This window comes from Abramis brama (genome assembly GCF_963993115.1).
Source record: "Abramis brama genome assembly, chromosome: 6".
Taxonomy (NCBI): domain Eukaryota; kingdom Metazoa; phylum Chordata; class Actinopteri; order Cypriniformes; family Leuciscidae; genus Abramis; species Abramis brama.
In genome coordinates this window covers 19,743,749-19,754,563 of record NC_139968.1, presented here as the reverse complement: position 1 = coordinate 19,754,563, position 10,815 = coordinate 19,743,749, and the positions used below count along the sequence as shown (strand labels likewise).

At 37.6% G+C, this 10,815-nt stretch overlaps 3 protein-coding genes across 3 annotated transcripts in view; 1 reads left to right on the top strand and 2 right to left on the bottom strand.

The window, feature by feature from the left end:
• Positions 1 to 137: 137 nt before the first annotated feature.
• Positions 138 to 2,265, top strand: LOC311084553 (uncharacterized protein). The gene is made up of 5 exons (XM_084116673.1): positions 138 to 371; positions 572 to 606; positions 749 to 883; positions 1,481 to 1,557; positions 1,627 to 2,265. Coding segments are annotated over exons 2-5 (384 nt in total). The 5' UTR covers positions 138 to 371; positions 572 to 605; the 3' UTR covers positions 1,798 to 2,265.
• On the bottom strand, positions 2,199 to 6,469 carry amh (anti-Mullerian hormone). The gene is made up of 7 exons (XM_084116667.1): positions 6,297 to 6,469; positions 4,837 to 5,130; positions 4,555 to 4,724; positions 4,216 to 4,327; positions 3,995 to 4,130; positions 3,427 to 3,857; positions 2,199 to 2,737 (listed from the first exon to the last, which is right to left on the bottom strand). The coding sequence occupies exons 1-7, from the start codon at positions 6,412 to 6,414 to the stop codon at positions 2,316 to 2,318; spliced, it is 1,683 nt and encodes a 560-aa protein (XP_083972793.1). The 5' UTR covers positions 6,415 to 6,469; the 3' UTR covers positions 2,199 to 2,315.
• Positions 6,470 to 8,700: 2,231 nt separating this feature from the next.
• The window catches only part of dot1l (DOT1-like histone H3K79 methyltransferase), a 31,200-nt gene continuing 29,085 nt past the window's right edge, over positions 8,701 to 10,815 (bottom strand). Inside the window, exon 28 of the mRNA XM_084117956.1 lies at positions 8,701 to 10,815. This exon is cut by the window's right edge and continues 1,476 nt beyond it. The gene's annotated coding sequence lies outside the window, so the exon portion shown is untranslated.

The following is a 10,815-nucleotide window of genomic DNA, read 5'->3' as shown; positions in this document are numbered from 1 at the left end:
CAGGCTTTCTAACGGAGTTACATAATCTGTCAATAATTAAGCACAATTCTCATTGTTACGCACTCAACATTAGTAGCAGTGCAATATGTACTATAACTAAGATTCATTATAATGAATATATAACTGAATGAATTATTAACTAAAAATATGTATAATGTTCAACATAATCTCAAAAAAAAAAAAAAAACATTTTTGAGGTCGTTTGTGTTGCATATGAGCATAAATAATACCAACATTCAATTCAAGATTGCAAATAGGTCATGCAAAATCACATGCTTGTATTTTATAATGAAGTCTCAGCTGTGCCTGTCCATCAGGGCTCGGAAGAACTTGAGACACCTCAGTTTTTGCATGTACTCGTGCTTTGCCTGGTAAGAACTGCGCGTTTAACTGCAAACTATCACTAATGCTGTTGTTTTGATTGTTTTTTCTCGACTTATTTGCACTCATATCAGTCACAGTTTTATAGGCTTACTTTCTGGCCTAAACTTCTGTGTCAATAACATAATAGTTTTAAATGTAAGTGCATATGTAAAATGGACGTTTTGTGACAAACTTTCTAATCTTCAAGTCCATAGAAACATCCAGAAAGGATCATCAGAGCAAGTATGTATCCCTAACCCGCAGTGGGGTCTCTGTTTGGATTTAAAAAAATATATGCACGATTTGATTTTGAATGTCAGTCTTACTCACTGTATAAGAGTATCACACTTCATTTCTGAGTTACTCAACCATCTCCATTCGACAGTGAAATATCGGCGCATATTTCCTGTGGAATCCTTGAGCAAGGTGCAAAATCCATGGAAAGGCATCACTCTGAACCGCTGTATATTAGTGGCAATGATCATCGTGGTGGTCAACTCTGGGGTTGAGATAGTTCAAGGTAAATTCTTGAATGTGAGTTGTTTATGTGTGCATGTAAATATAGCTAGTCAATTATTATCGCAAAATAAACCGTCAGCGCCTGAGGTGTCTTGTATCATCCTGAAGAGGTTTGTTTTTGTCATAATTAACGATTTACTGTACATTATTCTGCTAATTTCACGGCTATACTTACTATCGTTCAAAGGTTTGGGGTCAGTTGATCCTTTTATATAGCAACATTGATCAAAAGTGACAGGAAATACTTTTTTTAACGTTAAAAAAAGATTTATTGTTCTTTTGAACTTCCTATTTTTCAAAGAAACCTGAAAAAAATGTACCACGGTTTCCACACGAAAAGTGTTTTCAACATTGATAATAATAAAAATCAGCATATTATAATGATTTTTAAGGATCATGTGCTAAAATGTTGAAATTACAGCTTTGTCATCAGGAATAAATAAATTAAAATAGAAAGGTTCACAATATTACTGTATTATTGGTCAAATATATGTAGACTTGAAAAGTTTTCTTTCAAAAACATTAAAATCTTAGTGTCCCCAAACTGTCTCAACTTACCAATCATAACAAGTGTTTATGGTGTTTTAATGTGTAACAGAGACAATAGAGCCATACTTTGAAGTGACAGAAGATGAACCTGGATCAGAGCTTCAGGCTGGTGATCTGACAGCAGAGGTAAGGCTCATGTCTTGAACTGTTTTCACTTAGTTCATAGTTTATAAATTTTGCCTATTTTTGCCGTAGCCTGATTCATGGTGGTACACCTTTGCGTTTTGGAACTGGAGATCTGAGGATGAACTTGATGAGTTTAGAAAGAAAAGAGCAGCAAGAACAAGACTGGATGGAGAGAAGGTCGGACCACGGAAGATCCGTAACAAGGAAATGGCTAAAGGACTACTCAAGGAAAGGGAATAGTCTGTAATATCCCAAAAATTTTGATTTGGATGAAATATATGTATAGAAAATGAATATATAATCTTCATCTGAAATGGGGTTTATATAAATCTAAAACCACCTGTTACATTTTGAGAGCATTTTCCAATTTATATAAGAAGTCATAGTGAATACATTTACATTCACTATACATATAATTGACACAGAGAAAAGCTTTATGAATATTTACTTCATTCAACCAACCACATTTTTCATAAGCTCAGCACTGATGCAAATCTGTTAACAGGGCATCTAATTAATTTAATACAGCTAGAAGTGGTTGTTTATATCATTGAATATGTACATTTTCCCTCTAATGACCTAATTTACACTTCAGATGACAGCTTATGTTGCACGTTTACACATGTACCAGATCATTTTGTAAAACTGAGAGCTTTATTGTGTATTTACAGGCAAAAATAAATGCAGATGTATGAGATTTTATTCATATATTGCAATATATGCATGCATAAACGCATTTCAAAGAGCAAGTAAGGCCGTCAGCGACATTCGCACTTGGTCGCCACCACGTTGGTTTTGAAGGAGATGTTGGTGCCCTCGCTCTCCAGCTCGATCACACACAGGTCGTCATAGTCCACCGGTACGCAGCAGAGAGAGCGATTGACAGGATGGCCGCTCTGGATGTGGCTGTTAAGGAGGACGGCGTGGTTGTTGGCGTTGTTCAGTGGGAAACCACACACTCCTTCGCAGTTGTTGATGTTGGCCTGGGAGGGCTCAAGAAAGAACTTCCTCAAGGACACGGTTAAGCTCTGAAGCCGACACTGACTGGGCGTTGATGGGCTGTCCTCGTTCGCTCTGGCTGCCCTCTGGGCTCTTTCCGCCTCCCAGGTGCTGAGTACCGTCTGCAGGGCCTTCAGCAGCAGAACAGAACGGTACTGGGCTTCTTTGTGGTCCTTAGTGACTATAAATAAATCATAGTTTAGTGAATGAATCATAAAATTTTAGATGCAATTCAATGGTAACATATAGGGCTGGGTGATATTTTGAATATTCATTAGCTATTAGTTTCCGTTAAAACACTAGTTTCAAGATGTATCATTGTCTCGAAATTCTCGAGTATGAGAGATTTAAGTCAGAGATGTTTTCATAGCATTTCTGATTTAAAGTTGGCAAGCCTTATTCATTATGAATCAGTTCAATCTGTTCGCTTTGGTAAATTGACTCGAAATCATTATTAAATTATTTATTTGCATCTCACAAAAATTTTCACATGTATTAAAAAAATCTATGTAAAAAAAAAGAGTAAAATATGTAGGTAAATATGGTTGTATTGGTGCATTTAAATGAAAACAATTTTCTGTGAGTTCAATTAGTAAAAAACTGGAATTTTTTATTTATTATTATTTCTCATTAAATCAAATCTAATTGGCCCTGATGGCTGTTTGGTTGAAGTTACGGTTTGTCAGAAAAAAAAAAAAATTGTGCTACCCATTTCAAAAGAATATCGTTGATTTCTTAGCTGTATCACCCAGCCTTAGTAACATACTACAGGTCAAATGTTTGGAATAACTATGATTTTTTTTTTTGTCTCTTAAAGAGTGCATTCAAAATTTTGACCATTAGTGTATATGAAAAAAATGTAATGCTCACCTGCTTCATCGTCCTCTCCATCTGGAGAAACGGCGCTTAGTTCACTCAGTTTCTGGAGCCTGTCAATCACCTTTTGCCCCGCTTCCTGCTGTCTGACCTGAGCCATGGCTTCATCCAGTCTCATTCTGAGCACAGACAGCAGAGGAGAATCTAGGGTCACCTCCACTCGGTGAGTTTGCAGGCCTTGCTGCCTCTGGGGGAAGACAAATACAGTCGGCATGGAGGAGTTCACCAGTCCTGATAGGAGGGACTCTGTGGACGACACTCCAAGGCTGAGAGGTGGAAGGGAATGCAGTGTATCCAAAAAGAATGCATTTGCATCATCCTGAGGTGTCGGTCCCTCTTTCTTATGAAGGATGTCACTCAAGAACTTCTGCAGCTCGCAAAGGAAAAGAAAAGTTCTGGATGGGGGTCTCACATCCAGTGGAATTCTGGGGAAAACAATGAAACAAGTTCTGAATGGAATATTAGCTTACTGAATACTATGCCGCATATATAGTTGGTTATCTAATCGCATAATGCAGGATTAAACAGAGTAGTAAAAAATTTTAGCTAGTGAATCATTTACCCATGATATTTTAAATGAGGTGTGCTTTGCTTATCACGGTCCGAGAGGAAAAGTAAGATCGGCCTCATTGTAGTACTGCTGCCATCCACCTTTCTCATCAACACTTCCTGAATCTCAGACACACTGGGTTTCGAGCCTAAAATGTAACGGAAAGACTTCAAATGGGCTGTGTGAAAAGATTCATTTGAGTAGTCTGTTTTTGATATGAATAATGGTCTCACCGCTTTCATCCTTCCATGCCTCAACTGTTACACTCAGCTTAAGGTGAACGTGGGCATGACTGTGTCCTCCCGTAAGAATCAGGAAACGTGTGGCCTCAGAAATGCAAACCATCTGAAAGTCAAATAACCCGAGAAAACACATCATGGCAACTTAAAATATGCTTGGAGTCACGAGTGGTTAGCTCACCCTAATTTGACATATTGAGCTTTGATGCTCATGCCAGCAATGTGAGTTCAAAATCTGGCTCGCAACATTTCCAAGACCTGCTGCCCCCTTTCCATCTACCATCATTGTTAATAAAGTGTCAGAAATATAAAAATCATTATCATGAGGTTGACCTGTGTATTTGGTTGGATGGAATGACTGTTGAATGTCACTCTCAAACCGTCTCCTTTAATGGGATCGACATTAAACAGGAGCGTCACGGAAGCCGGGTTGGTCGGTTGGGCATGTCTTGGGAATGTGAGGGTTAAAGTCATCTCTCCCTCCTGCTCAGCATCCCACACATCTATTAAAACATTAACCACAACTCAACTAATGGTGTCAACTGGACAAACATCCAAGTAAAACAAGGGTTTAGCTGGAAATCAAATTTATGGATCAAAGAAAAATGTATTTACCTTTAGTTGCATGTACACCCTTGAGGCCATTTCGGTTTTGTTGGACATTCTGAACTAGACGTGAAACCTGCAAACCTGGTGCTCCGGGCGAACATATTCCAAAGTGCTGGAAGTTAATCCTGCCCAGTTCACTCTCTCCGTTCAGGGCTGACAGGAAGTCATCTATGGCATGACTGTGAGCTTGTTGCTCACTTGGCACATCTTCGATGGCTTGTGTTGACTGGGCAGTTGGGCCAATTGGCTGTTCACTGGCACATGCCATATCTCTGACTTCTCGCTGATCTCCATTCAATCCTGTTGGTCAATTAGACAACCATTCACGGGCATAAAAAGTGTCACCTAAAGTTATCCTTCCCCGTTTGGAGAGTTAAGTAACCCAATCCCGCTCCTGCAGTATGGCAAGCCGTTTTAGCTTAAATTGTACCCAGCGTTACTCGTCGTAATTGCATTTTTACTAGTAAGAATTCAATTAGAGAGTTCTACAATTCAATTCTTACTAGTAGCAATTACAATTAGAGAGCTCTCTTATTCAATTATTACTAGTAAAAATTACAATTCGAGAGCTCTCTAATTCAATTATTACTAGTAAGAATTACAATTACAAAGCTCTCTAATTCAATTCTTACTAGTAACAATTCCGATTAGAGAGCTCTACAAATGAATTTTTACTAGTCATATGTCTCCATTGACTTCCATTCATTTTTAATTACGGAGCTCTACAATTGAATTGTTACTAGTAAGAATTCCAATTAGAGAGCTCGCTATTTCAATTGTTACTACTAAGAATGCAATTGCAGAGCTCTTTAATTCAATTCTTACTAGTTACAATTCAATTGTAGAGCTCCGTAATTAAAAATGAATGGAAGTCAATGGAGACATATGACTAGTAAAAATTCATTTGTAGAGCTCTCTAATTGTAATTGCTACTAGTAAGAATTGAATTGTAGAGCTCTCAAATTTAATTCTTACTAGTAAAAATGCAATTACGACGAGTAACGCTGGGTACAATTTAAGCTAAAACGGCTTGCCATACTCCTCCATCTTATCAAAGCTCAAAGGCATGTGATGCCCTTTCAATATCCCCTGAAATTCACACATTGACTTGCATGCTTTGAATACCCAGTGTTACTCCAAGGACGCGATTTCTTTATGATCAGGTCTTTATGATCACTAGAAACTTCCAGGCGAGTGTTTCGGATCTAAACTATGCCCTCTCGGAGCAGGACTGGACACCCTTGCCTTTATGTGTTCCTCAAATTTGTCAAATGATTCCTACACCCCTGCAACCACTTCAGGGAAGTCCAAAAAATATATAATCAAGAAAACATCAAACTACTATCAAAACAACATTGAAGGTACAAGCTATTACTTTAGCAAGTTCATTGATCTGAGAGAAAATGCTAAACAATTCCACTAATGCACCCTGAGACACAGGTACGGGACATACGGAAGGGACTGACCTGATAGCGGAGTGACTTTCGGGCTGTTGTCCTGCTCTTTGTGTCCCACTGTGGCACCATATGACCCAGTCGCCACAGTCAGCAACATCATCAGCCAAAATCTTGCCTGGAAAAGCATCTTCTCTCATTCATTCGCAGAGAAATCCAACACTTGTTTTGGGGTGGGTCAGCAGCTGGGATGTGTTTTATACACCCCTCCTCCTGCTCTCCAAGAAATCACGTCCTTGGAGTAACACTGGGTATTCAAAGCATGCGAGTCAACGTGTGAATTTCAGGGGATACTGAATGGACATCACATGCCTTTGAGCTTTGATAAGATGGAGGAGGAACTCATTCAGACAATGAAATACTGTGTAGACCCCAGCTGTAGTAGCGGAACAGTTTGATCCAAATTGCAACAAAGTTATATTCTTAAATTTGTACACCCCTTTCCTTATTTCATTCCCAAGGGACACAGTTAAGACTTCCCAGAGTGACTTCTATGGGCACATTTTTGTTACCCCCATTGTACGTTGTCTTGTATTGCGCACCTCAGACCTGGAGGAACTATATTTTGTTCTTGACTTGATTAAATGTCTAGGACATATCTGGGCTTGCAACCAAAAGGGTGTAGGTTTAAATCCTGCAAGGAATGGATCCACAAACTTAAACAAGGAACCAGGGCACAGTTATGTCTACATCATAAACTTTGTACTGCAAAACTCTCGAGAGATTCGCATTGGCTTAAAAGTTGCACAGCTTTCTGCAAAACGTGGGTTACCATCTAGACATGATGGTTTAGCTCTCTTATTGCTAACATGGTCCCTCTGAATTCGCTGGATCGTTCTTTTGCATTGGGTAGTGCATGTGCTTTTGAACCTAGGCTTGTACCATTTCCCAATGCTCCTATATTTCCATATCTCTGTGTTCTGACATTAAAGGCAAAAGGCTCTTTTAAAAAGTGCTAAAGATTAATTTGGGTAAATTACAGATTGTCAAAGGAACAGCTACAATAGTCCTCTTGTTACTCCTAGCTCTGATCTCTGGAAGACGCACAGCTGCACATGTTTTCCAGACTTTCAAGGTCCCTCTAGTGCTGGATGTTTGACCAGTCCCAAGAGATAAAGCAGGTATCTTTTAGCCGAAATAATGGCTGAGAACAGGAACAAATCACAGAGGACAAATTGCTAGATAGTTTACCATATCTGGAATTCTTGATGAAAGTACAAAGGGTACTTAAAAGTATAAATGCTTACAACCGTACTCTGGTTTTTGTATTATGTGTGATGCGTTTTTACAGAACTCAAAACACTTTTATATTTTAAAAGCTGTAATTTATGATTATATACTGATACATCAATTTGCAAGTTATCTCTTATTACATACACAGGCTGTATAAATATCAGGTCTGTTTTGCAAGAACACAAAAGAACACAAGATACATTTCTTTTTTATTTTTTATTTGATGTTGCACAGGATTTCAGCAATCTTCATTATCATATCAACACCATTGCATTCTTATCAAATTATATTCAACAAGTATCATCTTTACCTATCAGCAGGCCCACATGGAATATGCAGCCACAGAAAGGACATTAATAAATGATCACCTTCACAAAGGTCACTTGCATTGCCTCTGATTATTTTTTAATTGGGTTGTGATTGTTTTATTGCTAAATTACCTTTGCCAGCTGGACATTAATCTTTGTACATTATGCAAGTAAGGCAATGAAAAAAAAATGGATCAAACCGAGCCTTTATTAGAAACACTATTAACAAAAAGCTGAGATTTAAAACCTTATCAACGAAATTATTTTTGATTAAAAGCACCAACACAAATCTGACACCGCAAGAGTTTGCTGTTGTTACACAATTATCCTGTGATATTTCTGCTGAATAATGAAAAAACATAAGAATGTGATTCATTGAAAATAGGAATGCATATCTTTCAAATTAATTCTAATAACTTAAAAAGGGCAAATTACGACCTTTGAGATGGCGTATTAAAAATGACTGTTCAGTGGAACTTTATAATCACAGGTAATGTGCAGTAAAGCAAATTCATTTTCATTTATATCTATCAGCTAGCCAATATTTTCAACATTCCCTTTGAATATGCAAAACTATTAAAGCCAGAACTGATGTTCCTGAGACACTAGACCAACCTATATGAATTTACATATTTAGACATCTAAATTTACATAGTCAAAACATATTTGTAAATCTATTTATAACATGCGAAAGGACTTGAGTTGCCTTTTGCAACGCACAACCTTAAACACGTACCTGAGAAAAAGCAACATCAAGAATTACGATCTGTTATCCATTTAAATAGCTTAACATCGATTTCAAGAAGAGCTTAATTTCCACCGTAACAGGAGACAGCATCTGGACAATAGACAAAAGAGTTCAAATGAGACGTCACAAAGCAAAGCTTGCACTGACGTTTATTAAATGTTTACCCCTCACAATGTAAGGTGCATGAATTTCATAGCTGCATTTTCCTTGTTTAAAGTGTAGGAGAGCACCATCATACTGTTCTGAAGAGTATCCAAATGCTCAGGATTATGAAATCATAATTAAACCATCATTGATAAACAGTCGCAAAGATATCAAAACACAAATTGGCCAATAAAACAGGTAACATTAACATTGACTTAATTACAACAAAAAAAATACCCTCAGTGCTGGTAACAATTAATTCATTTAATGGTCAATATCCTATTTCAATAAAACGTCCTCGTGTTAATTGGACAGAGAGACCATTTACACAATTTTTTTTTTAATATTATTATACACCGTAGTCTATTAAACAGCATTCTGACTAAAGCTTAGGTGAGGTTGATTTTTCCTTGAGCACATACTTGAGCAACAAAACACACGATAAAAAGAAATAAGGACGCAAAACAATGAGGAAGTCAACTCCTGCTTTGTCTTCAAGTTGACGATGTTGCACGCCAATGACTATTTTGACAACGCTGAAATAGCTAGTGATAGACCGATTTATCGGGCAGGCGGAAATCTCCAAAATTTCGTCCACACAATGAAAGTCAATGGGGTCCAAATTTTGGACCCCATTGACTTTCACAGTATGGACAAAATGGTTTTCTGCATTTTTTCAAAATATCTTTTTTTGTGTTCTGCAGAAGAAATTAGAATGTTAATGTTTGTGTGAACCATCCATTTAATTCTCCAAATATTTAGTATATGCCATTAAATCTGCTACTGGCCAGTCTATTCTCTAGATATGCTATTAATTAGTCCAAAAGTCATTGGAAAACCCATATCGGTCGACCACTAGTACTAGACCACTGACAAAAACACTAGCAATCTCTACAACCGGTCACATCAGAACAACTTCACATCACCACGATACGTAATAGGCTCAAACTCTAGGTTACACAATGCACTCTAGGACAGGCTTTGATAGTGGATTGTAGGTTTTGGTATGGGCATAATTGGTCTATTTGACATCCGTGTGAACAGCAGCGCCAAGTTTGTGTAAGATGAAGCTGTTTGTTTTACATTGTGAAGAAAACGATGATTTTAAGAAACAGCACCAAGCCACACGGGCCAAGACGGTAGGCAAATAGGCTTAGCACACTTTATCCTTACGAGAAATTAATATCTTAAGGAACTAAACGCCAGTTGGCACCAGTTTGCCAAACGTACAATTCAAAGCATTCACTACCTGTCACACAGGTCGATTTTGGAGCACCATTGAAGTAAATACTTAAAAAAAAAATCATCCTATAAAGTTCTGCAATGTACTTTCATGCTTCTTTAAGGTAAATTAAGACGAAAAGGTGTGTCTTCTATATAAAAACAGCACTGATCCAAACAAGCAAGGGTTGCTTCGTGCTGGGTGCCAAATAATATGATTACATTATAAATATAGGAAAAATAAATGCCGCAAGGCTTGAAAACATCCCTGTGTTAAAAGAAGCACCAAAATCTTTATTAATTTCTTTTTTTGTTGTTGATGATCTTAATATAAATAAGCAGTCTAAAGTTGTACAGATTGTAGCACCATGTCTTTTTAGACTGCGAGTCAAGTACATACACACTTTGCACATGTTGTGCTCTGCTCTGAAACAAAATAAGAGCAATCACACACCAAAAAAAATAACAAAAGACAGAAAATTAAAATGATAAATAACCCAAATTATTTACACAATTATACAGTCTGAGAGAGACTACCATTCACAGTACAAGAAAAAAAAAAAAATACACAAAGAAAAACAAAAGGATGAGTTGAAGTTCCCCAGTAGTTGTTGTCGTTTTGTGATCTTGTATTTTCCCAGTGTGTGTACATCTTTTAATCAGTGTGTGTGTGTTTGTTTGTTTGTTTGTATCTACGAGCGTGTGCTGGTTTTCCAGATTGCGGAGAGCACCACGACAACATCGGATTTTGTAATCCGAAAGAAAACACCAAAAGAAATCGGTCAAGAAAACGGTTCAGCACCAGATTCACCTGAATAAGCCTGTACCGTGTAAGACGCCGCGCCCCGATTGAACAAAATATGTGCATTGTATTAAA

Coding starts and splice junctions, on each gene's coding strand:
- LOC311084553 (XM_084116673.1), top strand. Junction 884..1,480: donor TGGGGTTGAGATAGTTCAAG/GTAAATTCTTGA, acceptor AATGTGTAACAG/AGACAATAGAGCCATACTTT. Junction 1,558..1,626: donor CTGGTGATCTGACAGCAGAG/GTAAGGCTCATG, acceptor TTTTTGCCGTAG/CCTGATTCATGGTGGTACAC.
- amh (XM_084116667.1), bottom strand. CDS start 6,414: ATGCTTTTCCAGGCAAGATTTTGGCTGATGATGTTGCTGACTGTGGCG. Junction 4,725..4,836: donor GGGTGTACATGCAACTAAAG/GTAAATACATTT, acceptor ATGTTTTAATAG/ATGTGTGGGATGCTGAGCAG. Junction 3,858..3,994: donor CCTCATTTAAAATATCATGG/GTAAATGATTCA, acceptor TGTTTTCCCCAG/AATTCCACTGGATGTGAGAC.